The sequence below is a fragment of the Solanum lycopersicum genome, chromosome 9 (genome assembly GCF_036512215.1).
Source record: "Solanum lycopersicum chromosome 9, SLM_r2.1".
Lineage (NCBI taxonomy): Eukaryota > Viridiplantae > Streptophyta > Magnoliopsida > Solanales > Solanaceae > Solanum > Solanum lycopersicum.
In genome coordinates, this window is record NC_090808.1 from 69562170 (window position 1) to 69576927 (window position 14758).

At 33.8% G+C, this 14758-nt stretch overlaps 2 protein-coding genes across 2 annotated transcripts; one reads left to right on the top strand and one right to left on the bottom strand.

Moving 5' to 3' along the window:
- The first annotated feature begins 135 nt into the window (after positions 1-135).
- LOC101259786 (eukaryotic translation initiation factor 3 subunit H) lies at positions 136-6092 on the top strand. Its single transcript, XM_004247946.4, has 12 exons — positions 136-339; positions 435-517; positions 2028-2144; positions 2233-2336; positions 2895-2961; positions 4157-4290; positions 4406-4454; positions 4890-4961; positions 5047-5148; positions 5229-5296; positions 5485-5637; positions 5746-6092. The coding sequence occupies exons 1-12, from the start codon at positions 330-332 to the stop codon at positions 5801-5803; spliced, it is 1017 nt and encodes a 338-aa protein (XP_004247994.1). The 5' UTR covers positions 136-329; the 3' UTR covers positions 5804-6092.
- Positions 6093-6750: 658 nt separating this feature from the next.
- On the bottom strand, positions 6751-10643 carry LOC101259486 (probably inactive leucine-rich repeat receptor-like protein kinase At3g28040). Its single transcript, XM_004247945.5, has 2 exons — positions 8646-10643; positions 6751-8416 (listed from the first exon to the last, which is right to left on the bottom strand). Exons 1-2 carry the CDS (start codon positions 10187-10189, stop codon positions 6922-6924), a joined length of 3039 nt encoding a protein of 1012 aa, XP_004247993.2. The 5' UTR covers positions 10190-10643; the 3' UTR covers positions 6751-6921.
- Positions 10644-14758: the final 4115 nt, after the last annotated feature.

Below are 14758 nucleotides of genomic sequence, written 5' to 3' on the forward strand. Positions count from 1 at the left end.
TTCAAGTTTTCTCAATAACACCACTTCATTTAAAAATTAACTTTTCATAAACACACATTTTTGTTAGTTTTTGCCAAAACTAGCTGCAAATTAAATAATTTTTATTTTATAATTAAGTACTACAAGTTAAATAGTGTGTTTTATCCAATCCAATCCTTGTATTGCAAGGAGTGGGCTGGCCCATTAATAGTAATTGCCGCTTTCGTCTCGTCTCCTCATTTTGTTCCTCCAGCAATTAGGGTTTTGGATTTTGGATTTGCTTCTTGTAGAATTGCTCCGAAGTCGAGAAGCTTCGGATTCAGTCAATTTTCTGCTCAATTTCTATCATCATGGCAAATCGTACGCATAATTTTCCTTATTTGATTCTTTGCGAGGAATTTTTTGGGTACAATATGTGTAGTTAGCGATTAACCCCTTCAATTTGATTGATACAGCTACAGGACGGTCGTTTTTGCAAGTGGCAGCTACAGAGGAGGCTGTTGCGCCACCACTCAGAGTTGTTCAGATTGAAGGACTGGTACTATGCACTACTATCTATCTCTTTTTTTGTTTTTAGTATCTGTGCTGTCCGGGTCAGCTTATATGTGATTCCTGGGGTATCGGGTGCCTGATACATCCCATTGTGCTAAACGGGTAACTATGTCCACCAAGGTTTGGACAGGTGTGAAAAGATCAACTTTGTGTTTTTCTTTGGGGGAATTGAACTTGATACGTGATAGTTCCGTACACACTTTATTCACCTCTAGGTTCACCAATAGGTGTACTATCTCTTCATTTTTTAAAAAAAGATTTTTTTTTGTTTATGTGTATTTAGTTTGTGGAATCATAGATTAAGAAGTTGAGATTTCAATTGAAGCTCAAGAGCTACCTAGTTAGGTTCAGTGACAATCCCAGAAATCCAACTCAAAAGTAGAAACAAAAGGAAAAGAACTGAGTGATCTCTTGCCCTAATGGGGTGGTTTGCAGTCTTCTTGAAAATCAAGTTTCGAATCCCAGAACAGAGAATAATAGGTGAATTGTTACCTCTGCCTAAACTTGGGTGGATTTGATGTTTCTTCCCTGATGGGAGGTAGCATGTACCCTGTGTGTTAGCTTGCTCTTACTAATTTCACTGATGCTAACTGAACTAGCTACCACAACTTCCTGCTAATTGCCTAACTATAGCTGCATATTAGGCTATTAGCTCTTCTATTCCCCAACTATTGTTTGATATGCTGACCTTTCTCCTGTTCTTTCCTCCATATTCTTTAGATTATTTTTTTAGTTATTTATGCATCTGTACCATCCTTGTTGTTTACCCTTTGTTCACAAGAATGACCATTTGGCAAGAATACTTTTCGTCTAAACCATGAGTTATGCAATCAATCCTCAATGTCAATTGCTGCATTACCTTTAACCTTGATGTCTCCTACAAAATAATGTAGATAATTTCTTTGCAAGGATCAAACAAATTATACCCTGCATGCATACATTGCACCCACATAGTTGATAGAATTGTAGTCATCCCAAACTCTGCAAGAGGGGTACAAAAGACTCACAAGCAAAAGAGGGTGAAAAAGCCAATTGATGTAAGGAGCAAGATTGTGGGATGAACTTGCTGCAACTACTTAGCCGTACTTGTCTGTTATTTGTTGTTTCTAACAGCATCATTGTGAAAAGTTAGTTCATAGACTAGTAGAGGTTCTTAAGTATCCCGGGCATGCAGAGTTCTTCCTTATACTGATGTTAGCTTCTGCAACTTTCTTCTATTGAGAGAGGTGGAGCATCAAACCTTTTTCTTTTGATTTAAGTGGACACACTATTTTGGACAAACCACAAGGCATAGTTGGACATGTAAAAAGGGATCAAAGGAGTAATATTAATTTATGACCTTAATTTTGTATTACAATGTTCCAAGAGATGTGACGTTGCACAGCAATGGGTGGGAAAAAAGTGATTTGTTCTATCTTCTTAGAGTAATAAAATGTATCTGCATCCGTTGACTGCCTTCTCATGTGTAGTTTCCTGAAGTTAACTCTGTAATACAGGTTATTTTGAAAATAATCAAGCATTGCCAAGAGTTTTCACCGGCTTTGGTCACTGGACAACTCCTTGGATTGGATGTTGGAAGTGTTCTTGAAGTCACTAACTGTTTTCCTTTTCCGGTATGGTGAAGTCTGGTGTTTCTTGCTTCTTCTTTATACAGTTTCGATATTATTTGAACTAACTCTTTTTCACATCTATTTTACTCAGGTTCGCGAGGAAGATGAGGAGATTGAAGCCGAGGGTGCTAATTATCAACTTGAAATGATGCGATGCCTGAGGGAGGTTAATGTTGACAACAACACCGTTGGTTGGTAAGAGAGCTTTTTGACTATTAAGCCATCATTTAATCTGGTTAGAACTATGAGGTTCCTTCTTTCTAATTAAGAAATTATTTTTGTCTTTGTGCTAGTTCTCTATTATACTCATTGCTAACCTTTTATTCAGGCAAACATTCTTTTTCTGGGCTGGTGGTACTGTGTGATATGCATTTTCTTTCATCACTATTTCATTTATATTTAAGTATAAACATCTTTTTTCTTGAAATGCTTAGAATATGTATATCTATACCCTTAAGTCTAGAAATGGACAATGTACGACATTTGATGGCCTGATTGCATTTCCGCAGCCTAAAAAGTTACAGTGTTTAAATTTTGCCAGCTCCAAGGCAGTGAAGAGAAAGTTATTATCAAAAAAGGGAGTAACAAAACTGTCATACATGTTAACAATAATAAAACTGTCTTACTTGTTACACAGTAGTGAGAAAGACATGAAAAGCTTGCTCTACCTTTCTTTCCTACATAATTGTCATCTTAACTTTTACTATTACTAATTTGCTCATAATATGGACCTCATTGATGGTTATTTTCCAGGTATCAATCAACTTTGTTTGGTTCATATCAGACAGTGGAACTGATAGAGACCTTCATGAATTACCAGGTATCCATCTCTATGTCCATCTCTCATTGTTGGATTCTGAACTTTCAGTTTCTGCAGCGACCTTAGGTATAATGCACTTATCCTGCAAGTCATTTTCAGTTTAGATAATGTCATGTGGCAACCCCCTTTGTGCTGGCCCTAGGAAGAAAAGGGAGAAAGGATGAAATTAACAACACTGTAGAACTGTTTTTTGTAGTGATGCTAAATGAGTCCAAGGCATTCCAAACTGTGTTACCATTTTAGTAAAGTTTAAATACCTGGGCTCTATGCGTGATAGACCAGTGCATCATGCAAATGACCTGCAGATTAGCAAGACTAATGCCCTGAAGTTCTTTAACCACCCGTTTGCAGCTTAAGACTCGAACAAAATCTAGTGACTGATCAGACCGCCAACATATGTTAGGTAAAAGATAACTAAAACCTTGTTGCTCTAGTGGAATAACAAATGCAAAATGGTTTTTTTGTTAGCCTTTAATGAATGTAATTAGCTAAGGACAATGTAAATATACTTATCTTTCAATGGATGTAACCGTTTTGATTGGCAAGGATGAGGAAAAGCTCATGGAACCAGATCAAACCTATATGCAGGGAACGAGTCAAGTTTGAGTGTGAGCCTTGTAAATTTCAGATTCCAACAATCAATCATGTTGGATAGTGAACTTTGAAGAAATTAGAAAGTGATCATCCATTACCCAAAATTAGATAGTTTATGCCCCACACTTCAACAGGTACTGAAGGAGTAAATGATTTTTTTTGCGATAATGGAGGTATCTGGTTACCTAGCAAGGCAAGCCCCAAAGACAAGGATATGGAGTCCTTATTATTAAATGTAGCATGGAAATGTAGTTCATGTTGGAATTTGAGGGGTAAAATTGCTGCTCAAGGTCCACTGTGATCAATTGCTTGAGTCAAACATCCATGAATAAGATCTTAAAGTCAAATGCCACTAGCTGTTGTCAATTCTTGCCTGAGTTATTTATTATCCTTTGCATGGAAAACCTACTAGCGTTCCTCATTTGTTGATCTTTTAAATATATAACACTTGGTACTGTAAATAAAGTAATATTCTTTCTGATTTTTTTCTTAATCTTTTTTCTTAAGATGTTGGCTTGAATAGGTGCTTCTGTATTTTTCATTAGTTGGTATTGGATGTGAACAATTCATTGTACTTAGACTCTGATGTTTGTGATTGCAGGAGAATATAAAACGTTGTGTCTGCATAATCTATGATCCTTCTAGATCCAACCAAGGTGTCTTAGCTTTGAAAGCCTTGAAGCTTTCTGATTCTTTCATGGAACTCTACAAGAGTAACAACTTTACTGGAGAGAAGTATGTTTATTCTCGAGTTGCTCCTTTTTTACATTCCCTCTCGAAATAGTTGTTGGTACTAGTTTAAGTAAAAGTAAACTCATTTTAATTTCTGATATTTGTTTTTTGGTTTTAGGCTGAGAGAAAAGAATCTTTCATGGGTTGACATCTTTGAAGAGATACCAGTATGATTCTTCTAACCATTTGTATTCTGTTTTCTCTTTGGCACTTGCATCATCATATGTAGATTCTTTTTCAAGTGACATTCTCTGCTTCAAAACCTGTTACCATTCTGCATGTCAGAGACAGTTGTATTCGTTTGGAGATCGGTTGTTTGAGAAAATAAAAATATAGTTCTGATACATTAGCCTTTTTTCCCTAGGGGACCCTTTTTCTTTTTTCCTTCGTTGTGGTCTTGAAAATAGTTCTTCCTCCTTTAAGATTTGATACGTGCATTGCTGCCACACATTTTCTTGGTTTGAACATTATTTTGAGTAATACCATCATCATATAGTGATTCTACCTGCCTGGTGTTAGTATAGGTACATTGTTCATAGGTTAGTAATTCAGCAGAAGTCTTCAACTTTACTGCAGAAGTTAATTTCGTCTTTTTTTTACAGATAAAAGTTTCGAATTCTGCACTCATTAGTGCCTTTATGACTGAATTGGAACCCGATACACCTGTAACTCAGGTAATGTAACTTAAGTTTGGCAGAATACTGAATATTTATATATGTGGCCAATCTGTAATACTGACAATTTTCTTTCTTTTGTCAGTGTGATTATGAACGCTTACAATTATCAACCAATCCATATTTGGAGAGGAATGTGGAATTTTTGATTGAATGCATGGATGACTTGTCGATGGAGCAGCAAAAGGTTTGTCTTTCCTCTTCCTGGGTCAATCTTTCCTTTTATTGTGTTGTGATTGTTTACTAACACTAGTGCTTTATTTGCAGTTCCAATTCTATTACCGGAATCTTTCTCGTCAACAAGCTCAGCAGCAAGCTTGGCTTCAGAAGAGGAGGTATCTTTTTTATAATGGCATATTCGAGTAGTTTGTCACTTATTTAGATCCTCAGATGCTTTGTCACCTTGCGGTTAAGCTTGAATCTTTTGCTGTGCTATAATTCTGGCGAACTTTGTATATTATAATTCTTTATGATTAAAGATGCTTCGCTGTTCACATTTTGTACTGGCCTCTGTTATTTACAGGACTGAGAACATGGCACGTAAAGCTGCAGGAGAAGAGCTACTGCCAGAAGAGGATCCCTCTAATCCTGTCTTTAAGCCACTCCCAGAGCCCTCACGGTTGGATAGCTTTCTCATAACTAATCAAATTTCAAATTACTGCAACCAGATTAATGGGTAAGTTGCGGTCTTGTTTGCCATTATCTTTTCTGTTGCTGGGTTTTTTTTTCTACCCTGTGATATTTCGTTTCTTCTTGTATGAACTTGTTTATATGTTGATTGCAGAGTTGCGGGACAAAGCCTCAGTAGACTACATCTGATGAAGGCTTTGCACGAGAACTGAGCAAGTTTTGCGTTGGCAATTTGTACCTTAGATTTTTGTGCCTTTTTTTCAACTTTACTGATGTGAGAGGGAAAGAGAATGACCTTTATCTCTGTTAGGTGTCTTTAGTTTTTGCTTTTACATTCTTCTATGATTGGCAATCAAGTGTAGCCTACCTTGAATCATATATGTGAAGATTTACATCTAGTCCACAGAGAAGGAATAGGGATCTATGTATCGATGACCTTATTGTTTTTTGATCGATTGTGTGGAAATGGAAGATTAAAAATCTCTCAGTTACCCTCATTAATGCTGTGAGTAAAGAAGAGTGTTTTATATCTCATATGTTTTAAGCTTGCTTGGTCAAGCTTTTAAAATCCGTTTATTTTAGCAAGTTCTCTCTCGAAAATTACTTCCGCGGAGAAGTTATTTATGTTGAAATAATCAAATTTAAAATAACCGTTCGATCAGAAATTTTGAAGTGAAAAGAGAAGCTTGTTCTATTTATTTTTTTGTGTGTATTACCACGTTATAACTGTATTCAAAATTGTGATGTCTTGGCAGTAGTGTGTATATATATATATCAATCACATGGAAAACATACTAACTTATACATATTATAATAGTCAATGAATGATTATGACACCCAAATCTCAAAGTTTTGTTCTGCTAACAGCCAAGAGAATATAAAATCTACGTTCTTGGTGATTTCTGTCAAAGGCTTTAGGCTCAAACAATAAGGGGTGGAGCTGGGTGGTTCATTGGGATTTTATATTAATATATGATTAGTATTATTGTTATGCATAGTAGGTATTGAATTCACTTGGTTTATTCGATGTGTGTACTTCTATATATTTTGAATCCCGCAAGTGAAAGTTTGACTCTGCCATTACAAACAACCACACACACAAGTATATACTTCCAAAACATAAATGAAGTGAGAATGCATAAAAGAAGAACAAACATGATTGAAGTCATTGAACCAACCTCTCATATATTTCATCAAATGACAGAGAAGTACAAAACTCTCTCTATCACTATCTAGTCCAAAAACATCAGATTAGGAGGTTAAGATAACAACAATAGGATATGATAGAAAGTCAAAGAGAAAGGGAAATTCATCAAGTTTGTAACAAGTTTTAGTATGCTTCCATTCTTTGAGGAACAGGTGTTTTGATGACCTGCAAGATTTGAACCACTTCAGCCATTGAAGGCCTACTTGATGGTATTTGAGAAGTGCACACCAATGCCAACTTCAGAACAGGCAAAACTTCCTCTTCAGGATAAGTATTCATAGTTGGATCAACACACTCCAACACATTGCCTTGCTCAAGCAAAACTCTCACATGATCATTGAGTATCAACACATTGTCCTCTCCATACTCAACTGGCCTTCTCCCAGTGACAATTTCAAGAATCAACATCCCAAAACCATAAACGTCACACTTCTCATTCACCCTTAAGCTCTGGCATGCCAATTCAGGGGCTACATAGCCTAGTGCACTCTGGAACCTGCTGCTTATCATGTGCTTATCGAGCTTTGTCACTAGCCTTGCCAGCCCGAAATCAGATATTCTCGGGTTGAAGTTCTCATCAAGGAGAATGTTGCTAGGCTTTATGTTGTAGTGTATGATTGCTGGCCTAAACGCGTGGTGCAAATGTGCTAGTCCCTTGGCTGTTCCAAGCACAATGTTGAATCGAGTGGACCAAGACAGGGGAAGGGAAGTTGAAGACGAAGGCCTTTCGTGCAGTATGGCTTGTAAACTTCCTTCTGGTGCATAATCTGATACTAGAAGCTGAAGTTGAGGAGTCCAGTAATACCCTTTTAAGGATATTAGATTTGGATGCCTTGCTTTTGCTAAAACTCTAACTTCTCTATCGAAGTCCTCAGGATATTGGAGGATTTTTGATGTTACAAGCTTCTTGACAGCTACTATTCTTCCTTCCCCTCCCAATGGGGCTTTGTAAACAGTCCCAAAGACACCTTCACCGATTTGAGATGCCTTGTCTAGGATTGATTCAAGACTGCTATTAGTCCAATCCGGGGAAGATTTGGTGTCCAATAACACAAGTTTTCCAGTGGCTAGGGTCCCTGATTTAGAAGAACTTGAGCACATACTCTCCAAGGCGTTGTCTACGAACGTGATCCTCCTTCGAACAGAAGCATTGAGTAAGGTTATTATCATTACTCCAACCGCGATCACAGCTGCAGCAGAGATTGCAACAATGGATGAAACACTGAGGAATCTATGGTTCTTGAAACTTTTGTTATTGCTTCTTGAAGCTCCATCATCCCCGTTTTGACCTCCCCGGCTCTGGTTTCCATAAGCATAAGGATCAAGAACCAAAGGCTTTGGCACATTCATCTTACAAGGACCTTTCAACAAGGGTGAACAAATGCCCAAATTCCCTTCCAATGAACTCTGGTCTAAATTCTGGAATATACTACTCATTGGAAGGCGTCCCACGAGCCTGTTGTAGGATATATTAACAGCCAGAAGATTTTCTAACTTGCCAAGTTCTTGTGGTATTTCACCACTCAATTGGTTATACTCTAGCTTCAAAATCTTGAGCTTCTTCAACATTGAAAGGGACCTTGGTATTGAGCCACTTAAATTATTATGTGACAAACTCCTGCATTTAACAAATTTGACCTTCAATTCAAGAACTATAGGAAAATAAACAAAGCATAAGTGATACAGAACCTCATTTTCAGATTAACATGTCCCTTTCTACCTCTCTATAAAAGCATTGTTTGTTCCAATATTTTTTTGGCTGCTATAGCAACATGTTGTAATAGATAACATATAATATAACATAACATGAAATACTATAATGAGATAATCTGAATAAATATACTTACAACAAGTAGAGGGATGAACAATTTCCAATCTCATCAGGAATAGGTCCAGTGAATGAATTTCCATCAAGCTGAAGAATTCCCAAGCTACCAGAATCACATATATCACCAGGAATTGATCCAACTAAAGCACTGTGTCGAAGATCCAACACCGTTAGATTCTGAAAGTATCCAACCTCAGGAGGCAATCTTGATTGAAAATTGTTCCAAGAAAGATTCAAGTATCTCAGCTTGGAGAAGAGTCCCACTTCAGCTGGGATATTCCCAGTAAGATTGTTTCCTGATAGATCAAGAACTTGAAGTGATTCAAAGAATTTACCAGAACCAGGAGGGATTGAACCAGCTAACTCATTTCTTGAGAAATCTGCTTCTTCCAATCCTATACCAAACAATCCTTCAGGAATGCTACCAGTAAATGCATTTTCTTTTATCCGAATAGTCGATAAACTAGTACAATACACCATAGACTTTGGAATGTTTCCACTCAATTTGTTACCAGATAAACTCAAGTACTTCAGCATTTTCAAATCCCCTATAGAATCAGGCAATGCCCCTTCTAAACTATTGCCTGAAAGATCCAAGTACTCCAAGCTGCTCATGTTACTTATCCATTGAGGGAAATCTCCATTTATCATATTGTTTGATAAACTGAGAAAAGAAAGAGCATTCACCTTTTGAAGTGACATTGGAATTTGTCCTGTGAATTGATTATTACTCAAATCTAATCTATTCAAATGTGGACAATATCCAATATCAGCTGGTAAATCTCCACTGAAATGATTCCCTTGTAACAAACACTCTTTCAACTGATGTAAAACTGAAACACCAATTGGTACTAATCCAGAGAGTTCATTATGTGAAAGATCTAATGTTCTAAGCCTTGTCAATCCCCATATTCCCTCGGAAAATCCAGGGTCACCAGAAAAATGGTTTCTTGAAAGATTGAGATGGTTCAAACTAGTACATTTTGAAACTGTTTTAGGAAATGAACCTTCAAGATAATTCCCGGATAGAGAAAGATAACGTAACGAATCACTACAGTTATCAAACATGGTATCAGAGACAGGTCCAGATAACGCATTCTCAGAGAGATCAAGAAACTGTAAAGATGTCATTTTCGAAAAAGATCCAGGGATATTCCCTGATAAGCCATTATGACTAAAGTTGAGATTTTCAAGATTTGTCAACAAGGCTAACTCAGGGCTAATTGCACCAGTAAAGTTGTTGTTTGACAAAGATAGTACCTTTAAAGATTGCAACTTCTCGAGCCCCCTACCGATCTTTCCTGATAAACTTAAACCATTTAAGTTGAGCTCATTGACTCTACCATTCATTGGATTGCATTTGATGTATTCCCATGCACAAGGAGAGTTATCATCTTCACTCCATGATAAGAGTTTTGAGTAAGGATCAAGAAGAGCTGATTTGAACACAATGAGGCCTAAAACATCATCATTAAGCTGCATAGTAGTATCATCAGCTAATAAAGATCCATACAATAAGCCAAAATGAAGTATTAGAACTAAAAAAAGATTAAAAGATCTCATTTTTATGATGGTGTTTTTAGTTCCTACAACAAGAGAAGCAAACAAATGTTTTTCTCAGAGTAGTTAGAGAAGGGAATGGAAATGAAAAAGGGAAAAAGATGTGAATTTTAGGTAATGGAGTACAAGTTTCATTGGATGAATGTTGAGTTTGGGATTATTGTTAGATATTCATGTGTACAAGGTGGAAAGGAAAATGAAGTAACTGTATTTCACAAGAGTGATAATAGATAGAGAAATAAAGACTAAGAATGGTAGTGTAGTGGACTTGTGAGTTTTGTGGTGGTCCTTGTGAGTTAAAGGAGTGATAAAGAAAAGTTTTTTTTTCCTCTTTCCTTTTTGGTTTCTAGTCCCCCATCACCCCCACCTATTTTTGGATTCTTGGAAAAAGAGAGAAAGTGGAGTGAGAGTAGGGTAAGGGTTGGGGAGAGTAAGAGTTGGATCAGTATTTTCACACAAGGTGGAGTAAGGTTGCGTACACACTATTATCTGCAGATTATACAAGGTAGGAGTAAGGTTGCGTACACACTATTATCTGCAGATTATACTTATGTTGTTGACGGTATAAAGCAAGAATGTGCATTGTATCTACTATTATAGTTAAGTTTAAGGGTATGTACATACTAGACTTTCCAAGATTTGTTGTTGACCGTATAAAGTAGAAGGTAAATTATATTTATTATTAGAGTGTTAAGTCAGTGTACACGCTATTCACTTCAAATTTCACTTAATATATTGTTGACCGCAAACACACTTACAATTAATAATCAAATCTCACTGATATGTTGTTGACCGTATAAAGTAAGAAGGTAAATTATATTTATTATTAGAGTGTTAAGTCAGTGTACACGCTATTCACTTCAAATTTCACTTAATATATTGTTGACCGCAAACACACTTACAATTAATAATCAAATCTCACTGATATGTTGTTGACCGTATAAAGTAAGAAGGTAAATTATATTTATTATTAGAGTGTTAAGTCAGTGTACACGCTATTCACTTCAAATTTCACTTAATATATTGTTGACCGCAAACACACTTACAATTAATAATCAAATCTCACTGATATGTTGTTGACCGTATAAAGTAAGAAGGTAAATTATATTTATTATTAGAGTGTTAAGTCAGTGTACACGCTATTCACTTCAAATTTCACTTAATATATTGTTGACCGCAAACACACTTACAATTAATTATCAAATCTCACTGATATGTTGTTGACCGTATAAAATAAGAATTTATATTTACTATTAGAGTTTTTAGACCGCGTACACACTACCGGTCTCTAGATCGCACTAGATATTTTGTTGACCGTATAAAATAAGAATCTAAATGATATGTACTATTACAATGTTAAGGTCACATACACACTATCTTCTCTAGACCCACTGAATATGACGTCGTTGATCGTATATAATAAGAAGGTAAGTTATATCTATTATTAGAGTGTTAAGATCATATATACATTACCCTCACCAAACTTCATTAATGCATTATACTAAATATATAATTATTGATCAAAGAAAATAAGAATATCAGTTGTATATATTATTAGAATGTAAGGACTTTATATCATCATCAATTTACTTAGAGTAAAAAAAATATTTATACTAATGATGTATGTATAGATTAAACTTAGTATTTAAATTGTCACATCACCTGCTATCACAAAGATAAATTTAATACACTTTTTGTATATATATATATATAAGTTTCTAAATCCTAGTTCAAGTTGATTTTTCTAGTATAACTCAAATAGTACTATGTACATTAATAATTTATTTACTTTTTTCTGTATATCTTCAGATTGTTAAACACACACACACACACGCATATATATATATATATATATATATATATATATCACGTCAAGAGAAAAAACAAACATTAACATGTGTTACATAAACCATATATCTAAGATTCATATTACAATAATAGGAACAGACAAAATTATAACTTATAACAAAGAAGTAAAATTTGAAATTTGAAATTCAATACATGACTTAAGAAAAATGAAAATACAAAAACTCATTGGATTGTGGATATGTAGTTCAAGAAAGCACAGAGAATGTATAGATATGATTTCTTCGACGTTAATCAAAAGTTCTCGATTTAAGTTTTGAGACTGGACTTTCATGTGTAATAGGCTTTACATTGATACGAATTTAAATTAATTAGTATCCTAAAGAAAAATATGATCAACATGATATGAATTTAAATTTGACATTTTAATATATTGTACGCTCTCTATAATGGATTTTAATCTTTTATAGGACATGAATTTTTCTTTAAGACCTTAAAACAAATATCAAAATTTCTATTCAATGAATATTATATAATATGATTTTAATTTAATCTGAATTTAAATATTAAATATGAAACCAACCGACAAAAGAAAAAGAAGAATGTAATTGGAAAATATATAACTATTTTTATAAGATAAAGTTTGAAATAAAAAAGGAAAGATAAATGGAATCTAATGAGAATGTTATGGTTGTTTGTACAAAAAAAAGACACCAAGCTGTGAAAAAATGATGAGACAATCAACAATATGGTCCAATGTGACACATTTCCCCACAAATTCCCAAAGACTTGTTATTTTCACTCTTTTTATCTTCTTTTTTTTTTATAATTTTATAATTAAAAAAAACTTTTATTTTTGTATTATTGTTTAGGGCTTCTCAACCATGTGTCCTTTGTCACATCATCTATTACTTTGTCATTTCATTTTCTCTGTCAATAATTTTTCAAAAAATATGGAAAATACAAAATCATTTCATTTGTTGTGTTTCACATCCAAGAATATTTTATTTTTTTGATCTACTTGCACTTTTTAGAGCATATTTCGATGAAATAAACAATTTTACACTTTCTAAAACATGTTATTTGTCGTGATTAAACTTTTTGACCATCAATTAATATCTATTTGAAAGATGATGTTATATAAATAATTTTAATAAAATACACTTTCACATAATCACAAGAAACAAATGAAGATCACGGGTGCAACTTAAAATTTTGACTGTGATAGTAGGTCCCATGTTTTGTTCTTTTGTCATTATCATCTTTGTCTTAAAATTATAAATTAATAGTTTTGAAAATAATCCGTAATTTGAAGTTTGTTATTTGGTGTTTAATATTTGTATTAAGACATAATTTATATATAGCTTTGAACAGTAGTAATTTTATATATTAAAAGTAAAGAGCATTCAACTTCATACTTGAAGTTAGGATTTGATCAAATTCAAAATAATCTCTGATTAAAATATTTTATTATTTCATCTCAAATTTTGTTAATTACCTCAAATGACTCCTACGTGAACTTTAAGCTTTATGATTTATGCATATGATATATTATTAGTTGTTTTTTCCTTTAATTTCGAATTTATTTACCTCAAAAGAATGTATTTGTTGTCCGATAGTTCGATGTTTGATTCTCCAATTTACTGGGGTTATTATTATTATATATATACAATATTTCTTTAGTCTCTAAGCTTTATTAATGTAACTGTTTTATCTGTCTAGTATTATTTTTTTAAATTCATTTAACCAATTATGTAGTTTTTGATAAAGAGGCAAACTTTATAATACACTTTGTAGTCCGATTTACGTTTTTTTTGTTGATATTATATGAAGGTGAACACACAAGTTTAATTAACTAGTATAATATAGATAATTGTAAACTTTTATAATAATAAAAAAAAATAGTAGTTGAAAAGTAACATTTGAAAGACAATTATTCATGTGTGTGTTCATTATTTCAAACCTCAAACTCATGGCAAATTTAAACGTCAATTTAAAACGAATTCATGTATGCTCAGTTATAATACATTATTATAATATTAATTATTAACTTAAAATCGTTACAAAAATTTATATATATTAAATTAGTGACAGAACATCACAATATGTTGTTACTATGAAATGCGTAGTTAATTTCAATTTTTTTTGTTCTCTTAATGTAACGGTGATATATATGTGTGTGTGAGGGCTTAATATAATATAATTAGTGAAGGATTATTGTTAGGTTCCTATATATAAAATTAAATTTTGTTAGCTACGAACAAAATAACGATGAGTGATTGTGTGACATAAGGATTATTCGTAGGTTCCTAGCTGCTATACAGGCAGAATCTAAGAGTGATGGGTTGTTGTATATATGATTAAGATTTGAAGAATGAAGAATGGGTATCTTGTGACTCATTTTCATTTCTCATCTGTGAGTTTTTGTCAGCTTCGATCTACACAATACCTCATCACATGCACCTCAATATCCCCCGCACAACATCAATCAAACCGTTTGCGTGATAAATTTTTGATTATAATCGCAAATATATTACCATATTAAAGAATATTTGTGACTAGCGAGAGTATTTATTTTCTTCTCCGAAATTGATTCGAGCATAATATTTAATTTTTTTGTGAATAACTAAGTATATACCCAGGAATATATGGGATATAACTAATCTTTGTGTTGATTTTAAGTTTTTGCTTAAAGGAAAAAAGATTAACAAGTGTCATGTAGGTTTTTGTTTGTTAATTATGTTTAGCTCTAACATTATCATACTT

Excerpts from the sequence above, each read along its gene's own strand:
- LOC101259786 (XM_004247946.4), top strand. Across the intron at positions 2,962-4,156 it reads AGACCTTCATGAATTACCAG|GAGAATATAAAACGTTGTGT; the intron begins GTATCCATCTCT and ends TTGTGATTGCAG. Across the intron at positions 5,638-5,745 it reads TACTGCAACCAGATTAATGG|AGTTGCGGGACAAAGCCTCA; the intron begins GTAAGTTGCGGT and ends TGTTGATTGCAG.
- LOC101259486 (XM_004247945.5), bottom strand. The coding sequence starts at position 10,189 with ATGAGATCTTTTAATCTTTTTTTAGTTCTAATACTTCATTTTGGCTTA. Across the intron at positions 8,417-8,645 it reads TGTTCATCCCTCTACTTGTT|GAGTTTGTCACATAATAATT; the intron begins GTAAGTATATTT and ends TGTTAAATGCAG.